This window comes from Podarcis cretensis (genome assembly GCF_951804945.1).
Source record: "Podarcis cretensis genome assembly, chromosome: 7".
Lineage (NCBI taxonomy): Eukaryota > Metazoa > Chordata > Lepidosauria > Squamata > Lacertidae > Podarcis > Podarcis cretensis.
The window spans coordinates 51,499,883-51,521,507 of NC_137176.1; the positions used below are offsets into that span (position 1 = coordinate 51,499,883).

A 21,625-nucleotide genomic window follows, 5' to 3' on the forward strand; every position below is an offset into this window, starting at 1 on the left:
GCTGTCATTTTCACTTCATACATTTCAGCATGGGCATTTCATTTTAGGAGGAAGGAAGCTCTACACCTAATTGTGAGAGAAACTCTCTGTAGGAAGGATGGAAATTGGACAATCAAAGAAAATTGGCCTTTCAGCACTGAGGAGGTCAAATCTGAAACTTTCCTTGGAGGTTTGTATTCTCGTGGTTGATTGAAATGTGTGATGTTTCAGAAGGAAACGTCAGTTCCACTCTGCTATATGTTTATTTGTAGATGTACAGCAAAAAACGAAATGAAAGAAAAAAAGCCATCACTGGCAGGTGTAAAAGCTAGCCATCAGAGAATATCTGCATGTCTGACAGCAAGTCCTGCAAGGAGTTAAAATGAAAGGAGAGGCTGCTGGTTGTTAGCAGTTGCAATGTTCCTCTGGGGTGTCTAAAATGGGCGATAGTTTTGGTAGAACACAGTCCTAGCATCAGGAGCAGATGAGGACCTCTGCCAAGAGCAATCTGCTCCTCTGCTGACAGCTTGCTCTTGCTGGAAGCAAGAGAGAAAGACAAGAGGGTGTCAGAAAGAGGTGAACTGACCTACTTTTGGCTCTGGCCCCACCCATTGCCAGCAGGCAGACCCTGAAAGGAAGTGGCATCTTTGCAGAATTTTTTGCCCCTTCCTCTGACATTACAGACTGAAATTTGATCAAGTTTGAGCTGAACCTCAAATCCCAGATGTGTTGCGAATGTACTGAAAAGCTCTAAAAAAGTGACAATTTCAAGTCTGTATCATGGTTTTTCAAGGACAGTTTCACCTTTTACACATTTAGGCAGAACTGTTTAACGGCAATAATACCACAGAACTAGTCCCACATGTCCACAATCTTCCATGTTTGTTCATGTGATGGAAGTCTAAAGACAAGTTGCTCACTTCAGATATATATATATGTACAGGTCATGTTTGCAACAGGTCACATAGCACAGGGGACATCTGGCTTGACAGCAGCACATATAAAAAGGATCTAAGGGTCTCAGTAGATCACAAGCTTAATGTGAGTCAACAGAAGCATAGTGCTCAAATCAAGGGAAGTAATGGTACTGCTCTATTCTGCCTTGGTCAGAGCCCACCTGGAATACTGTGTCCAGTTCTGGGCACAGCAGTTTAAGGAGTATATCAACAAGCTGGAACATGGACAGAGGAGGGGGACCCAGATGATCAACAGTCTGAAAACAGCCTTATGAGGAATGGTTGGGGGAGTTGGATCTATTTAGCCTGGAAAAGAGGTGATATGATAGCCGTATTCAGGTATCTAAAGGGCTGATTTCTGCTGCTCCAGAGGGTGGTACCCTAACCAATGGATTCAAATTACAAGAAAGGAGATTACCACTAAACACCAGAAATAACTTTTTGACAGGAAGAGCTGTTTGGCAGTGGAACGGAATACCTCAGAAGATGGTGGACTCACCTTCATTAGAGAATTTTAAATAGAGGTTGGATAGCCATCTGTCAGGAATACTTTAGCTGTGATTCCTAAATTGCAGGAGGTTGACCTTGGGGTCCCTTGCAATTCTACAGTTCTATGATTCTTGTTTGGGCTAAAGCAAGCCACACTGTTGCGTGCATTTGGCATCAAAGACAAAGAGGAAAGAAGAGCAAGCCTCTTACCATGTGATTTTGATTCAAGTTCTGCTCAGTTCATTCATGCTGTCTTGTCATTTCCATGGATCAAAGATTGTTAGTCTTATTTCAGTATCTGTTCTATGCACAGCCTCTTGGTTGGCATCTCTCTGGCCTCAGGTGCCCCAAATCACCACTCTTCTCCAGGTCTTGGACACTGGCCTCACTGCTTTCAATGAAATTGTGCTAAAACCAGCTAGGTGCTCAGCACCATCTTGCTTATTATGATGCAACTGTGATGTCACAAGGTGTCATCTCCATAGCAACACTCCTGAAACTCAGGAGAAAGTTATGAGAAAGTTGATCAAAGCATAAAATGAAATTGGCCTTAGCTCTGTCTTTCTTAGCTGCCTGTCAAGTCAAAAGTAATTTTAATTTTAAAATGAAGTCTTGCCAAACCTGTCATTTGAAAATCAACATTTTGCTATCTGATGTCAAGTTTTGAAGCCAAAATCCGATTGTGTCTTTAAACTTGAAATGTGATGGAATCTGATTGAATGTTTCTTTGAACCAGCTCAACAGAGCAAGGCCAAGAGCACATGTCATGTAAGTTAATACTGGCTTTTGCTCTGAAACTCTAATATAAAACCCTGTGATTTTAAAAAAGAGAGGCCACCTTCCTCCGCAGCTGAGAATATTTCTTTTTCTTCCTGTTTGCCAAGTAGTATACAGTTTAGGTCAGCTTTTGTAAGATAGATTTCCTTTAGATGTGCAAAGTTGGGTCTTTTTATATTACTATTTTATTTTATTGGGTTTTATAAACAAGAATATTTTATTGTGCTATTTTTGTGATATACAAATGACATGAGAAAACTTGGTATACTTATCTGCAAATTTGGGTTCTTTGAGAACCTGTCACCCCACATTTACAGAAGAAGGAGGAATGGGAGAGAATCTTGCTTCAAATCTCTACTTCTGCATTTGCCTTTGCTCTAGATTTATTTGCACTTACGGTTCTTTCAGTAGCTTTCTTTTTCATAAATTACCCCTAGCAAGCCAATTTTTGGTGGACTAGTTTGGCTCATTCTGTTTACCAGAACTGCCATCTTTAGATAAAATAATACTCAGAAACCCCAGTAATTCAGTTACGCATATAATCATTGCTTATGTTGCGTTGTGTGAGTCATTTTCATTAAGCTAATCCTATTCTTTTGTAGGGGATTTGCTTTGCTCTGAGTGTTTCAATAGTCTGTCTGTCTCTACTTATATTCAACTTATACACTGTAAATATGTTCAAATATTCCAGTCCCCTGGAAGTCTTCTGAGACTCTTCCATTCAAAAGAAACCTGAGTAAATGCTACACCTCTAAAACCTTTCACTGCTTGGGAAAGGTTCTTTTGTTGGCATGTGTCTATCTCAAGAAACTGGAGTGCGCCTCCGGGGGTGAAGTCAAACCACTGGAGAATCACAGCACCTGCTGTGGCTGCAGAGGCCAGCAACTTATAACTGCTGCCTCCCACATTGTTTTTGCTGCATTAGTAGCACTGAAGTGACCTCTCTGGGGCACAAGCCTGGGCAGCATGTATGAAAATCCTGGGCTACCCAGACCAGAAAACCTCCCCCACCTACCCCAGCTTCACTGATGTGATCCAAAAGAGAGCAGAGCAATATATTTGGCACCACCTTGGCTGCAGGAGTTGCTGGAAGGAGGCGTACAAGATGCCATCTAACCATCTTAGGGGCTCCACTTTGGCTTTGTGTAAAGTTTGCTCCTTAGTCATATCTTCTCCCAAAGTTGTCCCACAAGGCAGCAGGTATGTATTTCCCCCTCAAGATTTATTCCTGAAGCCTTTTTCACAAATGAATTTAGCTGCAAGGCAGTGGAGATTTAGGATCAATATTCCTTCTCCTTCCCAGGTTGATGAGCCCCATCTGCCCCTCATTTCCCTCTACAGCTTGTGTTTCTTGAGCCTTGGACCCACTGTTTGCCTCATCTGCTCAATCTGCCAGAGCCTGTCTTTGCATGTAGGGGAAGTCCCAAACACACTGAAGGCTTGAGACCCATCGGCCCCCCTCACCTGGTTTTAGTCTACCAGTCAAAGCCGTTTCCTGAGTGTGGCCACTGGTGCATGCTGACAACTTCTAGGAGCCACAGGTGAGAGCTGAGTGCAGGGTGGGGGTGGACTAACTACCCTATCTAGTCCAGCATCCTGTTCACACAGTGGCCAGCCAGATGCCAGCCAGATAACATGAATGTAATAGTACTTTCCTTACTTGTATTCCTTGGCAACTGGCATTCAGAGACACACCACCTCCGACAATTGAGGGCGTGCATAGCCATCATCACTGGCAGCAATTGACAGCCTTGTCCTCCATGTCTATGAGAATCCTGGATATGAGAAGCAGTGTTGAAAGATTAAGAAAGAACATTCAGATAGTCACATAACTTCTGTCACTGTTAAAACTCAGTGTCATGGTACTTGAGACAATTCAGGCCTACCCACATACCTGTCACTCAATGAAATGTTTTCGAGTGACTGTCCATATTTGCCAAGGGGAAATGTCATACTGGCAGCAGATTCCAGAGTAGGCATCACATAATCAGTTTATTAACACTGTGCAGAAAGTGTGCAGAAAGTGAGTCTCACGACAGAATTAAGAGAGGCATGCATGCCTTTTTATTTATGCCAGGTGGCTTTCAGACATACACATAGCAGAACTTGCTCATCCTTCTCAAAGTCTGCAACTGAAAGGGGGATGAGGAGCTTCCACCACCAGAAAGATAAAAAGGAAAGCATCTGGTGGGGTGATTTATTTGCTTCCACTAGGTCTCTGACCAGGACATGGGGAAAGAAAGCTCCAGCTACCCAAAACTGGCTGGAGGAACCAAGAGTTAGAGATTCTTCATCATGAAGTAAACAACATCTGACCCAGCCCTTAAGACCCTTTATGCATTTGAAGGGGTTCTACATGATCAAGCGGGAGTGGGATTATGCCACTGGCTGCACCTTTTAGGGTCACATTGATTGGCCCCTCCAGTGATGTCCAAATATTAGACATGAATGTCTGTATGTGGGGGCTGTGGGGAGCCTATACACATAGATTGCTAGGATTCCTTCCCTGCAGATGTCCATGCTTAATTCATTAGTGCCGAAGGTGGAGCTAGGTGGAGCTACACAATATTGAGAGCAGGACAAGCATTGCAGCACCACTGCCCCTTAATCACGTGGAGAGCATTGGTCTTTGTAGAATTTTTAAAAATCTTCCTTCCATTCAATTTCCCCTTGGCAAAGGCAGAAGAAGCCAGTCTGTTTCTCCCAAAACTTTTCCTTCACATGCCTCTTCAGTTTTTATCTTCTCTTGCCACTAACAAGTCTCTCCACCTCATTAAATGCCTCTGGGTGGGACTTAATTGGTCACCTAGGGTACAGGACCCCAGGCTGTCACCAGTTAAGAAAGCTACAGTACACCACATATACCAGGAGCTGCTGAAAAGACATTGGCTACACAGAACTAATCATGTAGAACTTCACAAAATGGTGCTTTACTTGACTTCAGTAGACAGTGGAATAACTGGCCAGAGATTTCTTGCAGTATAATTGGCATATGACTGAGCTTTGGAAATGCACAGAACATAACTTTAAACAAACATCTGGAAGTATCCAATGAAAGTATAATAGAACAAAGATTGTTCCAGCCAGCCAGACATTACACACACACAGAGAGAGAGAGATTGCAGAGAGCCAGAATTTCTGTCTTTGCATTTGTCTTCACTGCACAGTAGATTCCTGTGCCTGGACTAACTTTCTCAGGAAGGCAGTATGAGGAACAGAAGCAAGAACTCAGATGTGAAATTGCTGATCTGCTTCTTAGGCAACAGAAATTTAGTCCTCCTGTTTTGATTCATTGAAGGCTGAAAGAAAGGCATGATAGTTTTTTATATAGAATTGCTAGAGAGAAAGCAGAGGAGCCATTTCTGTTTGTTTAGGTATGGATATCAGCAACTATTTCAAAAAGCAGAAGACAGCAACTGAGAACTGGACACATTCTGGAGATACTGCTTCATCAGTTATTGTGTAAGTAGCACCTAATGTGTCTGCCTCACAAAACACAAAAATGTCCAGTCAGGGCATAAGAACATCTTAACTGAAATTACTGAGGCAGTTACAGGGACAGTACAACGTGGATGACAGGAAAAGCTGGATATAGAGAACTACATTATCAAGAGCAAATACTCTTATCAGTGTGTTAAAATTTGAGGGGCTGGCACAGTAATGGACCTACACAGAAAGTTATGATTTCAGGCACAATAGTATGGGTCCAAGAGCATTTCACCATGTACAACTTATAAAATATTTTCCTTGGCTAACATGCTGTGCTGTTCTGGAAAGACCAGTACGTCATTATTTCACTTTGTTTCTGCAGCCAGTGGTTGGAGGGGCACAGGGCACACACATTACCAAAATCTGTACCAAGCACAAAGACTTCTACGAATGTGCAAGATAGCACTCACAAAGTAGATGGCATAATGGGTCACATGACGATACAGAACATGTCCATTGTACAGCAAGCACGAGAGGGGAAAATAAACAGAAGTTGTACTCTATAATATCAAACATTGTGTACTGTGTGTTGCACGACCTTGCTCTTCATTGTAAGATTGCTACTGCAGATAAAGATAGACGTTTTATAGCTGCATGTCGAGGCAAGGTATTTGTTATGTACTGAAGTTCTCACCCTGGGTCAGCAGGGGGATACTGTAGATAGTTATGCAAATGAAGGATCGAAAGTGACGTTCAGTGATTGGATAGTTTTAGAAAGTTGCTACAGTAACATTGTACTGGAGCTCTATATAAGCAGGCTGACTAAGCCCTTCAGCTCAGTTCTGTTCTGGCGTCTGAATAAACAAGAGCTGTTTGAAGAATCGCTGTGTCGTCTGATATGTTCACCCACAACTTAACAGTATTAATTTTTAAAAACTGAAACTGGGGTAGAACATTCTAAGTACTTTAATATCACATAGGGACATTCATCAAATCAAGCTCCCCCCCCCCCATTGCATCTGCAGATTGGAGAAAAAACATCAGCTGCCAAATTTCTTCTTGTCACATAGCTGTTAAAGGCATGTACAGGAGCAGTTGACGACACTACCGCAGAAATAGCTAGAGACAAAATTTGATTAGATTTGCTATTCTTCATTGAAGGGCATGGCACCATTTTATGTCAAACCATTGTATTCTGAATTATAAAAAATACACTATTTCCCAGCTGTGACACATACCTTTATTATGTTATGATACTGTAAAGAGAAAATAATATGATGTCAACAATAATGCAAGGGGTAAACTGTACACACAGGGGAAGATCTGCATTAGCCTCAGTGCTCCCCTTTGCCTCTTGTTAGAAGAGCCCTAGTGGTGGAAGCCAAAGGCTCATCTTGCCCAGCATCCGTTTCTCTCAGTGTCTAGTCAGATACCTATGAGAAGCTGGCAAATAGAACCTGAGCACAACAGCACTTGTCCTCCCTCCATAGGACTCTTTTTTTATACACTGGTAACTTAGAGGCATAAGCACTTTGCAGGCCAGTCACCTGGAGAAGAAAGCGGGCTTCTTGTTGCAAACAATGGTTAGTGCACACATGGCAGAAGGCAAGCTTGAGACAGAACAGGTTCTCATTGAGCCTTATGCTCATACGTCTCTGGTGTGTGTAGCTACTGTACTTCTGCAGGCGTTGGCTCATCCCAAAGCATAGAGTTGCTTCCTACTGATTTTCTATTCTTGGTTATGTGACTAAGTTAGAGAATGTAACTTGACTGCTGCAAATGTAGAATAGGGGACAATATAATTTACATAAGGAGGCCAAAGAATGTGGATTTATCATTTGTGATGCGGCTACCAGTGGCAGTGTGCTTTTTTATGTTAGTTTACCTTTCTGATTTATAATAATTGTTCTGCTCACGATTGGCGGAGGCCTTCCTCTGCTCACCAAATGTACTCACCGATCTGCTCTTTCCCAGGGTCTTGTGTTTGCAAGTGGTCACTGTCGCAGGGATCTGGAGAGAATTGTGCTGCTGTATGTTTCTGGACTGGGATGCAGGTGTCGCCGTGGTCTAAACCACAGAGCCTAGGGCTTGTCGATCAGAAGGTCAGTGGTTCAAATCCCCACGACGGGGTGAGCTCCCGTTGCTCGGTCCCAGCTCCTGTCAACCTAGCAGTTCGAAAGCACCTCAAGTGCAAGTAGGAAAATAGGTACCGCTCTGGCGGGAAGGTAAATGGCGTTTCCGTGCGCTGCTCTGGTTCATCAGAAGCGGCTTTGTCATGCTGGCCACATGACCTGGAAAAACTGTCTGCGGACAAACGTCGGCTCCTTCGACCAGTAAAGCGAGATGAGCACCACAACCCCAGAGTTGTCCGCGACTGGACTTAACTGTCAGGGTTCCTTTACCTTTACCTATATTTGTAGACGCAGGGACGCAGGTGGTGCTGTGGGTAAAAGCCTCAGCGCCTAGGGCTTACCGATCGAAAGGTCGGCGGTTCGAATCCCTGCGGCGGGGTGCGCTCCCGTCGTTCGGTCCCAGCGCCTGCCAACCTAGCAGTTTGAAAGCACCCTCGGGTGCAAGTAGATAAATAGGGACCGCTTACTAGCGGGAAGGTAAACGGCGTTTCCGTGTGCGGCTCTGGCTCTGGCTCTGGCCAGAGCAGCGATGTCACGCTGGCCACGTGACCCGGAAGTGTCTCCGGACAGCGCTGGCCCCTGGCCTCTTAAGTGAGATGGGCGCATAACCCCAGAGGCTGTCAAGACTGGCCCGTACGGGCAGGGGTACCTTTACCTTTATATTTGTAGACAAAGGTCAGGAAAGTTTCAGCTTACCATGAATGGCCAAAATACTGCTGCATCCCTAACGTGGTAAAGGAACAGCCAGCAGGGACCAGGATGCTGGGAGTGTGTTATAAATGCATATTGCAGCAAAGCTCCTTACACCACGCTCTGGGCATATAGAAGGGGAACTCAAAATAGCCAGATTGAGTGGTCTTGACCTCAGCTAAAATGTGGGCAAGATTGGCTGCAAGATTTATGCCAAGCATGCCTCTAAATAGTACTTAACTTACCACTTTATCCACTCAGACACATATTTCTTTAGTGATTTTCTCCAACTTCTCGTCTAAATTTGATTTTAAACTGCAGCTTCCTGTTTTAGAAGACAACAGTGTTCAAAAAATATTAACCTTTCAGTATGCTAAAACATTGTTGCACAGGCCTGTATTGAAACACAGATGTTTGTTTATTTACCCAAACAAAAACAGAGGAATTTTTTTCCCAGCCCTCTTTTTTAAAAAATTTCATTTAAATTTGTGAACTCAAAGTCCACAACTTAAAAGAAAGATTTGTGTATTTAGATATCTCCAAAACACTCATTTCAATAGGCTTTTTCACATTGATATTCACCAACAGTATCACAAAAGTTGTTTTTTTAAAACATAACTGTAAGCAACAGTAATTCTAGAAACACTAAAGGGAAAAAAGCATAGCAATGTCCACAGTTACAAGAAAAAGTGCACATTACTTTGTCACAATCACAGTCATTACTTGAAAAACTATATGTAACAAGTAGATAGAAAATATCACTGATGCCTTAAACTCATTGTCAAAAACCAAATTACATAAAAATTGTACACAAAATAAGGCAAATTCAGGAATGCACAAGGAACTTGTTATTTAACAAAAACTAAACATCAGAACAGATATTACAATAAGCAAGAACTAAAATACTTCTCTCTAAATACATAAAAAATAAGCTTTCCTTAGCGCACAACAAAAACACAATTGATGTGTATTTGACATCATAAAATAAGAAATTAGGGGTTGGGGAAATCCAGAGAAGGGACTTTGCTTAAGTGGCAGCTGCACCCTTTACAATTTTTGTACAGTTTTTAGTTCAGTGTTAACATTATAAAATCACATCAGAAGTGTCAATGGCCCTTTTCAGTTATGTATTCATTTAAAAAGAAATAAAGAAATAAATACACACAAGAGTGCAAATTTTCCGATTGTCACTTGCAACCTCTTCACATTCAGTCATCTACATCCATTCACTACTAGAAGGACTTGTACAAGACAGCAGCAGCAGCAATCCTGGAGTTAAGTGAGCTAGCTTGTAGGAAACCACTTTTTAAAAAGAATTTTTTTAAAAAATGATATGTCTTTTTAAAAACAACCCTCACATCTTTATTAATTGCTAATAAAGCTGCAACTCATTATGAAATGGAGGCAAAAATGGTTTAAGTTCAGGAAATGTCTACTTCCCTTGGAAGTCACTCCAGAGATATTTACGTATATTGGGATCCACCAGGGAATGGGCTGCCCAGCACAAAAAGGTACTCGCTGTGGAACTGATGTGGATTGGAGCGGGGGACAGAGATTTCAGAGAAGAGGACTTAACAATAACTCCTCAAAACATTATTTGAAAAATCAGTGAAAAATTTACCAAAGTAAAAATGATCAATTTAGAATGAGAACCAACATTTTTGTCTTGTTTTTTTCTATAAAAATTACATTTTCTTTAAAATACAAGATCCTTTTCATTGCAATTGCATCCTGTTAACAACAGGGCATTTGGCAACATTTTGCCATATAATGCAGCTTTGAGTCCACTGAGTCAATAGCACATTCCACTAATATTGCACTTGGATTTTGGACCAATTTTGAACCCCCAGCATCTTCTACTTCCATCCGTGTTAGAATGAGTTTAGCATTTCTAGCCACTTTTTGCTGTTGATGCTGATACACAAAAACAAACAAACATAAAGCAATAGGCTGGATATATAAAAAATACCTCAGAGATATCAGAGGTCCAAGTTCACTTGAAGAACCCTAACACACCAAGAACATCAAGAACAATGTGGCATTATGGTAATCAACTCGTCAACAAGACTGTGCAGTAATTGAAAGATCTGTTCTGGGAGATCAAAATGTCATTAGTGGAAATTCTGTGATAAAACTAGGTCAGCAGGATGCTGATGTCTCAGTTCTGCTGCAAAATAAGGTTTTCCAGTTCATCTGCAGAACGCAATAAAAATGCAGCTGATTCTCTGTATCCTGCAACCAGTTGCCGTACTGCATTAATTTCAGTTGGACTCAGCTGAGGTCTGGAGCTGCTACTGCTGGAAGATCCAGAAGTGGTTGCTAATTGTCGTTTCATACTGAGATCAGTTGGACCTGCAATTGACAAATGGAATCTGGTGAAACATCAGGCAATCCTAATCGTGACTTGCTACTTACTAGACACATCTTGCTACTTGCTAGACAAATCACAACCTAGACAGCATCTTGAGAAGTAGAGACATCACCTTCCCAACAAAGGTCCGTATAGTTAAAGCTATGGTTTCCCCAGTAGTGATGTATGGAAGTGAGAGCTGGACCATAAAGAAGGCTGATCGCTGAAGAATTGATGCTTTTGAATTATGGTGCTGGAGGAGACTCTTGAGAGTCCCATGGACTGCAAGAAGATCAAACCTATCCATTCTTAAGGAAATCAGCCCTGAGTGCTCACTGGAAGGACAGATCGTGAAGCTGAGGCTCCAATACTTTGGCCACCTCATAAGAAGAGAAGACTCCCTGGAAAAGACCCTGCTGTTGGGAAAGATGGAGGGCACAAGGAGATGGGGACGATAGAGGATGAGATGGTTGGACAGTGTTCTTGAAGCTACAAACATGAGTGTGACCAAACTGCGGGAGGCAGTGGAAGACAGGAGTGCCTGGCATGCTCTGGTCCATGGGGTCACGAAGAGTCGGACACAACTAAACGACTAAACAACAGACACGTCTCAGTAAGAGACCAAATGTACAAGCAAAAAGGGACAAACATGGCTTATGGTGCAGTTGTGTACATGCATACTAAGAGACAATTTGACAAAGGACTGAAGGTTAAAATTAGTGACGCTTGATTGGCACATTTATTGTGCTAACTTATTCCATAATAAATTTATTAGTCTTAAAGATGCATCAACACTTTTGCTCATTTTGTTGCAGTGAACTAGCATGGCTACTCCTCTGTAAATGGCAGTTGGTGACTTCATATTAGTTCATATATTACTTTATTTAGCCCTTGAAATTTGGTACATGTGTATGGGTGTGCAGGCAGAGAACTTTGTTGTAGCTGGCGGCATGGGGTAAAAAATCTGTAGCTCTATCAGCTCCAAAAGTCACCAGCTGCCAGTGTTTGTTGCACATTTTTGTGAGTCAGCATTGCTTGCTCTCTCATGCGTACAGAAGTACAGTTTCTTCTAGAGCAGCAAATTAAACCTGATGTTAAAAAATCTTCCCTGTCACATCATTTCCAATGCTCCCTGGATATCATTTCTCTAGCCATCAGTGAGGTGACTCAGTCAGTCATTTATTTTGTAACTTGTAACTGACTATGGTTTATGGATTCATTTAAGTTGCATAGACATCACATATTTTTGGAAGCTAAGTAGTTCTTGTTTTAACTAAATCATTCAAAATGCTACAAGCACTGCGAATCTCCTCCAAGAGCTAGACGTTCATTTATCATATTAGCTGCTGAGTAAATCTGACATTAAATACACTGCTGGACAAATGACTTGCAAGATTTAACATGAGGTAGTTATTGCCTCATAAATTACTCATTGGCAGCATCAATTACTTAGAATTCTAAAATGCAGGTCAGATATATGATACGGCAGCTTATTTCACTGATCAAAGCACTGATGGCTCATGAGTGGCAAAGCCATATGTGAGTTATTTCTGCAATAACCCACCTCAGCTCCTAGAATGGGACACCCAGTTGGATACTTAATAGTCTGTTGGAGACAATAGGCCCTGGTAAATCCAACCATTACCTTTAAGTTGATCATTAATATTATAGACAATAATTTATAACAGCAATAGATAATTCTAAAAGGTGCAAGGCTGTCTAGACACTGTGATAAGATGTAAAATAACTTTTTGGTTCTGGGAATTAACTGTGGCCAGGATCCAAAGAACCATGAAACTAGATTCATAAACTAGGGTCCATTTATACCTTTCTTTAAAACAAGGGGGGGAAGCAGACCCCTATTTGTTGCACGGAATACTCTTTCTGAAACGGAGAAGTCTTTCCGAAACAGTCTATGAGCAGGGGCTCAGCTTGGAAAGGGAAGAATATTAAAAGGTTTTGTATCCAGAAGCCCCTTGCAGAAGCCTAAGTAGATATTTGTTTAAATTTTTGTTGTCTGTGATACAGTTTGGGAGATGAAGGCACCACCTTGTTATTGAAAAAGGTGCATGTTGCTTATGTGTGCTAGTTTCAGCTGAAAATGTTAGATAAGCAGGTGTTTGGGTTCACCTCCTGTCAGATGCTTTCAGGATGCTTTGGGAATCGCAACCACCACCTTTCACTGTGTCTATGGAGAAGAATACTGGAAGATTCCACTCACTGCATTGCTGTTAATATCTTTACAGGCCTGACCAGGCTAGGAAGAATAAAACTGGCACATTTCTTCCTCTTCTCAGCAGGGGCTGGGTTAAGGAGCTCCTACCACGCCTCCACTTAAAACCACAGTGTCCTGAGCTGCTTTTCATTAAAATTTGCGTAGTATGTATACTTTGTGTTTTCTTTTTAATCAGTTTCTCAATTAATGGAAATAAGAATATCTATTATAGTCAGTAAAGCTGCAAAAATGATTTTTAAACTCTGTGCTTTTATTTTGAAATCAGCGTAGTTACCTATAGTTTAAGAATACTAACAGTTACAGTATCCATTATCAAATTACACTACCACTCATTTGTAATCCTTAGAGATGAAATTTTATTAATGTGTTGCCTTAGTGTTATAGTTGTTTTTATCAGTTGAAACAATGGTCTAATACATTTGTCTTTCTCCATTAGGACTGCAGTGCTAAGCATAATTGATGGGAAGGAAGTTACATTAAACTAACTGCTCACTTCTGAATAAACATGTATGAGGATTAGGATGAAATGCAGCAGTCATTCCAATATGTTGCTGCTTCAACTATCAGACTAGCGCCTGGGAGACCAGGGTTCAAATCCCCATTCAGCTATGAAGCTCACTGGCTGACCTCAGGCAAGTAACTCTCGGCCTAACCTATTTCAGAGGGTTGTTGTGGGGATTAAATGAGAAGAGGAAGAACCATGTATGCTACATTGAGCTCCTTGGAGAAAAAAGTGAGCTATAATGCAAATAACCACCACCACCACCAAGGGGATTATAATCACTTATATTTGCTCCTGTGCCAATCAGGCCTACGTCTTCATGAGGCTCTCTGTGTGTGAAGTACTAATGAAAGCATACAAACAAGCCCTTTAAGGTGACTGTTCTCCATAAGTGGAACTCCCTGCTCCATGAGTTCTGAAAGAATCGAAACATCTTCTGGGAGCAATGCTTATCCTTTTCAATTTGATGTGAGTGAGCAGTGCATTCTTTTATGTGCATGCTTATTCTAAATACTGGTATATCCAATATCTTTAAGCTAGTATTCTCCATACTGTATTATATAGAGATAGGTTTTTTCTCTCAGAGAGGGAATGGCTGGTTAAAATCATCTGAAGTAATTTGTGCCCATTAAGACTGTATTAACACAGGAGTACTTAAGTTCACAGATATGGAATATATTGGATAATTTATAGTCTGTAACAAAAACATGCAATGTTTTTCATCTTAAACACTGCCAGGATTGGGCGGGGGGGGGGGAGAGAGATTCATTCATGCAAATATAAATGCAGAAATCTGGTAAAAAATAATAATAAAACTCACCGCTGGTAGAAGCATCACTGAGATTTAGCAAACCTCCTCCTAACCCTCTGTAACTATGGTAACTGTAGGTCCCATTTCCATTTATGTACAACACCTCCTGTGTGCTGGAAACAGCTGATGTTGAGTAAGTGACCTGGGTTGGTTCCTGTTTATATGGTTTGTCAGCTGGAGCAGTCTCATCCTGCAAGAACAATGGTTCAGCGGACAGTGTCAAATCACTGCTGCATTTTTCTCCTTGAATGAAGAAGACATTATATTGTTATTCAATAGACTTTCCTTGCACTACTTTGAAAACAGGTTAAAGGAAATGTGAAACAAGCACATACAAGTTTTTTAATTGACACTTTTATCTGTCGGAAAGAAAACATGAGAACTCTGGCAGGTTATAGATGTCTTGTAGCAGAAATTGTCATTTATGGGTGTAGCTACAGTATAGTCAGCTCTATTCATCCTATCAATACCCACAATCTTTGCTCTAAAAAGCAACATTGAAGAATCTCTGGCTTGTGGGCCTAATTGAACCCAGCAGGATTCCTAATTTGGCCTGCAAGGCATTGGCGTAGCGTGGGTTGTCAGCACCCGGGGCAAGGCAAGTAATTTGCGACCCCTAACCCGTGGATTTTAGCACTCGAGTGCGAGCGCCCCCCCCAGATGTTGCACCCGGTGCCGCCGGCCCCCCCTGCACCCCCCACGCTACGCCACTGCTGCAAGGCTGTTTTCCACAAGCCCCACCTGCCTGCCCTGTACCTGATAAGTCATATGATATGGTTCTATGTTGAAAGTGGGCTTTGCAGACATTGACCAGTGGCACTTTGCCCATGTGGTTTGATATCAAACTAAACAGGTAAAGGAAGGTTTGCAGGCATCACCAATCAGCTGATTGTTGGTGCCTGAAAAGCACTGTGCATTTGTCCGTGCAAACTGATTTCAAAACTACACAGGTAAAGGAAAATGCTTCACCTGGTGATGTCAGGTGGCTGACATGGGGTAGACTCACCCCCGCCCCCCGCCCCGTCAAATTGGCCTGTAGGAATAATTCTGGGGAGATCAGAATTCAGCCCACCAATCCAGTTCCCCACTTCTGCTCTATGTTTTGTGTCATGGGAAACTCAGCTCTAAATGCAGGTATAAGTGATAGGCAAAGAATATATATATATTATATTAGTTTTTGCTGGAAGAATCAATTGAGATTCTTTCAATAAGCAAAAATTACTTTGGCAGCTAGAGAGTTCATCTCCATGGGTGCTAGGAAGTGGTAGAAAATAATGGTAGGAAAGTCATCATAGAATCATGGGTCTGTAAGGAACTTGAAATGATCTGGCTCTCATGCCCTGTGACACACCAATTTGCTATCAGGGTTCATTTAATTTGTGAAGGGACTATGTGGGCTGGATCACACCTCCTTGCCCCCCCCCCCCCCACATTCAGCTGTATATTTTCTGTGCCTGACAAAGGGCAAGAGTTCCCATCTCACTAAGGGCAATTCTCTGCATTCTCCTACTCCCTCTTCCACATGTTCATTGAATGTAGAAAGGCCCATAGAGATGGACCTCATGGTTCCATATGTCATAAACATAAAGCTGGAGTGAATATAATCCACCATGTCTTAAAAGCTTTGTACTTTAAGACTTCTTAAGGAGTGCTTCCTGTATAAACCCACTCACCAGTTGGTCTTGTTAGCAGGCCTTACTGTCTGTGACATCTTTGAGGCAGTTTTGGACAGCAGTAGCTCAAAACTGGGCTCTTTCAGCAACCACCCTATATTTTTCTCTTTCCTAAGGAGGTGGGTAATCAACCTCTGATGGTTTTCTGAAAGCGGAGTAAAGGCTTCTGACAAGTTTTGGTAAACAATAATGCCATCAGTATTGTTTTCTACAGTGGGTTATAGTCTGATATTGTTGCGTTACAGTTGCATTCCATTGGCAGGTAACCTTGTTGGTGGTGCCACTACTGGGGGCTGCCTGGTTGGCACTGACCTGTGACAGGGCCTTTTAGGTGGTGTCTCCCTAGTTGTATAATGCCCTCCTTAGTGAGGTGCACCTGTCTCTATCATTATTAGCTTTCAGGAGGATTTAGAAAGCATTCCTGTTTACTCAGATATTTGGTTGCTGAAGTATTGTTTTTGGCAACTCTGAGATCACTGCATGTGCTAAATTATACAGTAGTAATAATATGCTCCCTTTTTCATATTTTTACAGTAATCTGCAAACAATGCAACTTACATAAGTATTAGCTTTATTGAGATTTGGGTTCCCTGTAAGGGTAAGGCTGATGCCATCTGTTTCTGCTTCCTGAACTAAGACTATGCAGGCAACACATATCAATTATCATTGCCATCATTCAAATTTCTCTTCATACATATATGCATATTTTTACTTTGTTAAAAGGAACTATTTCCTCCCTCATGAAAACAGCATAACACCACACAAGAGAATGACTCCTAATGGCATAACAGCTACACTGATTTCCAGATGTGACCTGAGGCTTTTTTTGAATTTACAGTTTGATATTTTTAATACACAGGGGTGTGAATCTATTATCTCCATAGCAAAATTCCAATATGCTTACAACTACACCATCCTTTGTAAGTTCACCATTCTGACTGTCAGCTGATCATAATAAATTATGCACTTGCATGTGTTTGTGTGAATGTGCATTTGTGGATCAACACGCCTGCCTGTATTTTTGGACTTTCATTGGGACCATGGCTATGAACTCTCCTTGCACATATGGCTATGGGGCTCCTGCACTTAAAAAACTACCACTAAATCACAGGGAGTCATAGAAATGTGGAATAGACAAAATGCACCATCAAGCCCAACTTCCTGCCTAAACCTAACCTTATCAAAGATCACTCACCCAATTTTTTTATACCCTTGAATATGTGGCAGGAAGGATATGTGGTAACATTTAAGAGGTCTTCCATCAATTCTGTGGCCACAGTGAGTGCATACACCACCCTAAGCTAATTGCATCAATAACAGTCTAACCTGCTCTAAAAGATCTAAAGTGATTTATTACATAGTTTAATTTTGAATCTGTTCTATTAACAGCTGAATGAAATCTTTTAGATTCTATTTTAGATTCCAGAATAGACTCCCCACTCAATATCATTAGAGGAAGTGTGGTGTATTGTTTTGGAAAGTCAAAAAGAGACACTGTATTTAGGAATTCTAAAGAAAGCACATCTGGTGCAAGAATCGAACTGGAAGGATGCATTTTTCATGTAGGTGGGAATGCATATCCTCTTCCAGTGTATAACTGGGACAGGATTGGGGGTATTCTGTTTAGTGTTCCCAGTCTCATTGGATGGGGTCATTTTTTGCACATAGACTAGTAAAAATATCTTGACATAATCTTGTGTTTTTCATTAGTTTTAATTCTTCTGGGCTTGACCTAGTTTAAATTTTATGAGCAATAAACTTGAAAGCTCAAATTACGGAATAGTGTTTTGGCATATCATAGTGCCCAAGAATTCCTTTCAATTTCAATAAGGTTATAGAGTTGATGTGATCAGTAGAGATGGAAATTTTTATTTCTAAACAGGGACTAGATGCTGTTTGGCTCTTGTTTTGGTTCATTAAACCCCATTAACACTAAGTGTTCTGAGATCATTATCTGCTCCCAGAATAAAAATGCATTAACCCCACAGTATCATGAGGCAGTTAAACTGAATAACTCAGTATATGTTGACCCATGTAAAATCTGCCCCACCCCACCCCACCCCCTCTTTTTTTCGAGGAGCCACCCTAAGTGAATAGATGGAACAGTTTTCCAGGCAAAATCATACTTGTTCTGGTTGCAGTGCAAACTTTATCTCAGGCAATTAGCCCACTTGTACTCATAAGTTTGGAGGTCTAGTGGTTTTTTCTCTTCTCATTTTCTATCAAACTAGAAGTAGGTAGGGGTGGTGCCATAGTCCTGGCCTCATGGCAGCATACCAGGTCCCCTGCAAACCAGGTGAATGCAGTGGCAGGGCTGGGGTGCTGTGAGTGCACCAGTAGCAACATTATATCTCCTCCAGTGCCACCCCTCCTCACTGGCTGCTGCTATATCAAACATAGCATGATTTACTAAGGCATCTTCAAACAGGTGTTAGACTGCGTTGTAATGGCACCCTGATTGTGTGTCAGCACCCTCAAGCCAACCCCCCCCCCCATTAGAATAAAGAAATTCACACAGACAGATTTTTTGTTTAAGGTTATTGGGCAAATTTTGGCCACAACTTTACTAATTACAGGAAATGTGAGCGGTATTGGCTTAGGCATTGGCAAAAGACTATATCAGACTCCTGCCCCCTTTGCAAGAAGTCTGTAAGGGTAAACCACCCAAAGGGGAGCTGCTTCGGGGGAACCCACCTGCATCTCCCCCAGTATTCCCAGAGGCCTGACATGGCCCTAGCCCCTCAAGTGGACTTCACACAGGATCCAGGCCCTGGATTCCTTTAACAAAATACCCTTGGACAATGGAGGAGCAGGCGATGGCCGACCTTCCCTCTCCCACTCAACAATAAGCCAATGCCTAACCGCCAAACCTTACAAAGTTGTGACAATTGCTAAGAGGTAGGCGAAAACCAAGTGGCCAGTGCCAATTTGCCAAATGGAAAAAAATCCTATCCGGTCCCCGTCCCAAGGTTTATGTCTGAGATGCTGAAGTGTTTAATAGCACAATTCTATGCATGTCTACCTGGAAGTAAGTCCCACTGTTTTAAATGGCATTTATTTGCAGGAAAATGTTTTAAGACTGCAATTTAAATGTGATAAATAATAATATTCTTGCTATCCTTCCAAATGGCTAAGAGTTGGTCTACTTAGAAAAAAGCAATGTAGTAACCCACAGCACATGTAAAAATACATATAATGAGTTGGATCTAGACTGGTCAGTCTGTGAACAGCTTTTTCTGTTTGTGGAAGTGACTAAGGAGGCTCCCTATTGTAGAAAGGAGGAAGGTGATATTCATCCTTTCCTGCTACTTCCTCATACAGTGGTACCTCTGGATGCGAACAGGATCTGTTCTGGAGCCCTGTTCGCATCCTGAAGCGAACGCAACCCGCCTCCGCGCATCTGTGCGTGTCACGATTCACCGCTTCTGTGCAAGCGCGTGATGTCATTTTGAGCGTCTGTGCATGCGCGAGCAGCGAAACCCAGAAGTAACGTGTTCCGTTACTTCTGGGTCACCGCGGAGCGTAACCTGAAAACACTCAACCCGAAGCTACTTCAACCCGAGGTATGACTGTACACTACTTCTCATGTTACTCAAGAAGGCCATATTCCTTCAGAACAGAGGGAACTGGGGGAAAATAGTCCCCCATGCTTTTGGACACGAACAGAACTCCATCAATCACAAGACTGGGTCTAACTCATTATGAATTATGTAATTTTGAGGGGAAAGGGATTTAAGATACAGTATAGCTGAAAATATCCTTGAACTGTTCTAAACAGAAATAGCTCTTTAGAATTACTGGATTGCTGTAATTGCAAAAATACAAATGCACATTTGAGAGTTTTATTCTTAATAATGCTGTACATTACACTGGTCAACAACAAATTTGTTGTCTGCGTTGTTTCAGCTGATTTAGGATGAATCTGATGCGCTGAATCCAAAAATCACATTGGTTTTGCTCAATCAGGTCAAGTTTTTGAGCTATGGCCACATGTCTTTTTTACATTTTTGTTCACATGTACGCTTGTGGGGAGCATTTTAGAAGAAGTTGGTGGGGGTAAAATGCCTTGTCAAATAATTGTTTTGATTGGAAATGATTATTTTAATGACAAGAAGTATTCAGGTCCAATAGTTCTGGGTGATTATGTCGAAAAGGGATCAGTTTGAAGTCATAAAACCTCGAAATCTTCCTTAAGTTGGTCCAGCAAAGCATAAAGTTGGGGGATCAAAACTAAGTTAATGGGGCAGCCGCCCCACGAAGTATCCTGATCTTCAATCAGCACGTCGTCCTGTAGCTCATTGTGATGAAATTCCAGTGCCTATCTTCGGAGAACTTCCTGACATTAGTGACGAAGATGCCTCCAGTGTTGAAGGACATGAAGAAGAAGAAGTGGTTCTTGAAGATGATGCTCCACATCCATTTTCCCAAAAGGAGTTGAATGATCTAGTTCGCGACCTCAGCTTGTCAAAGGACTCTGCTGAACAGTTGGCATCCAGATTGAAGGAAAAAAACCTCCTCTCTGACAGTGCTCGCATCAGCTTCTTACGCAACAGGCATCAAGAGTACCTCCGTTTTTTCTTGGAAGAGAAGGACTTGGTGTACTGTGCAGATATTGCGCAGCTTCTACTCAAGCTTGGAGTGCCACAGTATGAACCCAAAGATTGGAGACTGTTCATTGACAGCAGCAAGCGATCACTGAAATGTGTTCTGCTACACAACGGCAACCAGTTTGCCTCTATACCCCTGGCTCACTCAAGTACACTGAAGGAGAACTATGAAGCGGTGAAGTATGTGCTGGAGAAAATTGGTTATGACCAGCGTAAGTGGTTTATTTGTGTTGACCTGAAGATGGTGAGCTTTTTGTTGGGACAACAGTCTGGCTTCACCAAGTACCTATGTTTTCTGTGCATGTGGGATAGTAGGGACCGTGCTCAGCATTACACGAAGAAGGACTGGCCTGTGCGGGAGGAATTGGTGCCTTGCAAAGAAAGGAACGTCATCAACGACCCTCTGGTGGACAGAGACAGAATACTCTTCCCACCGCTGCACATCAAGCTCGGCTTAATCAAGCAGTTCACCAAGGCTCTAGACAAGGATGGTGACTGCTTCATTTACTTGTGCCAGGCTTTTCCAGGATTGACCATAGAGAAGTTGAAAGCTGGCATCTTTGACGGTCCTCAGATCCATCAGCTCATCAGAGATCCAGAGTTCGGAAACTCAATGAACGAAGTGGAACTGGAAGCGTGGAAGGCATTTGTTCTGGTAGTGAAGAACTTTGTTGGCAACAATAAGGCCAGAAACTACACAGAACTTGTCAACAACATGCTGACTTTCAGAAACCTGGGCTGCAACATGAGCGTCAAGATGCACTACCTATTTTCCCATATGGACCGGTTTCCTGAGAACCTGGATTCAATGAGTGACGAGCAGGGGGAGAGATTCCATCAGGATATGAAAGAGATGGAGACCAGGTATCAGGGTCGCTGGGATGCAGTCATGATGGCTGACTACTGTTGGACTCTGAAGAGAGACCTCCGTGCTGCTGAGCATTCCAGGAGTTCCAAGAAACAGAAGTTCAAGCCCTGAAGTTTGAAAAATGGT

At 42.1% G+C, this 21,625-nt stretch overlaps 1 protein-coding gene and 1 long non-coding RNA gene across 5 annotated transcripts in view; one reads left to right on the forward strand and one right to left on the reverse strand.

Moving 5' to 3' along the window:
- Positions 1-1,929: 1,929 nt before the first annotated feature.
- On the forward strand, positions 1,930-13,554 carry LOC307219497. The gene is made up of 4 exons (XR_013840439.1): positions 1,930-2,192; positions 3,543-3,742; positions 5,576-5,663; positions 13,475-13,554. It is a non-coding gene; the product is annotated as an uncharacterized lncRNA (long non-coding RNA).
- Positions 8,852-21,625, reverse strand: part of NOL4 (nucleolar protein 4) — a 139,256-nt gene continuing 126,482 nt past the window's right edge. For all 4 annotated transcript variants that reach the window (XM_079982711.1, XM_079982710.1, XM_079982713.1 and 1 more), the window contains 2 exons: positions 14,361-14,541; positions 8,852-10,804 (listed from right to left, as the gene is read on the reverse strand). In XM_079982711.1, the coding sequence (XP_079838837.1) occupies positions 10,611-10,804; positions 14,361-14,541 (375 nt within the window). In that variant the 3' untranslated portion in view covers positions 8,852-10,610. The remainder of the gene's footprint in view (positions 10,805-14,360; positions 14,542-21,625) is intronic.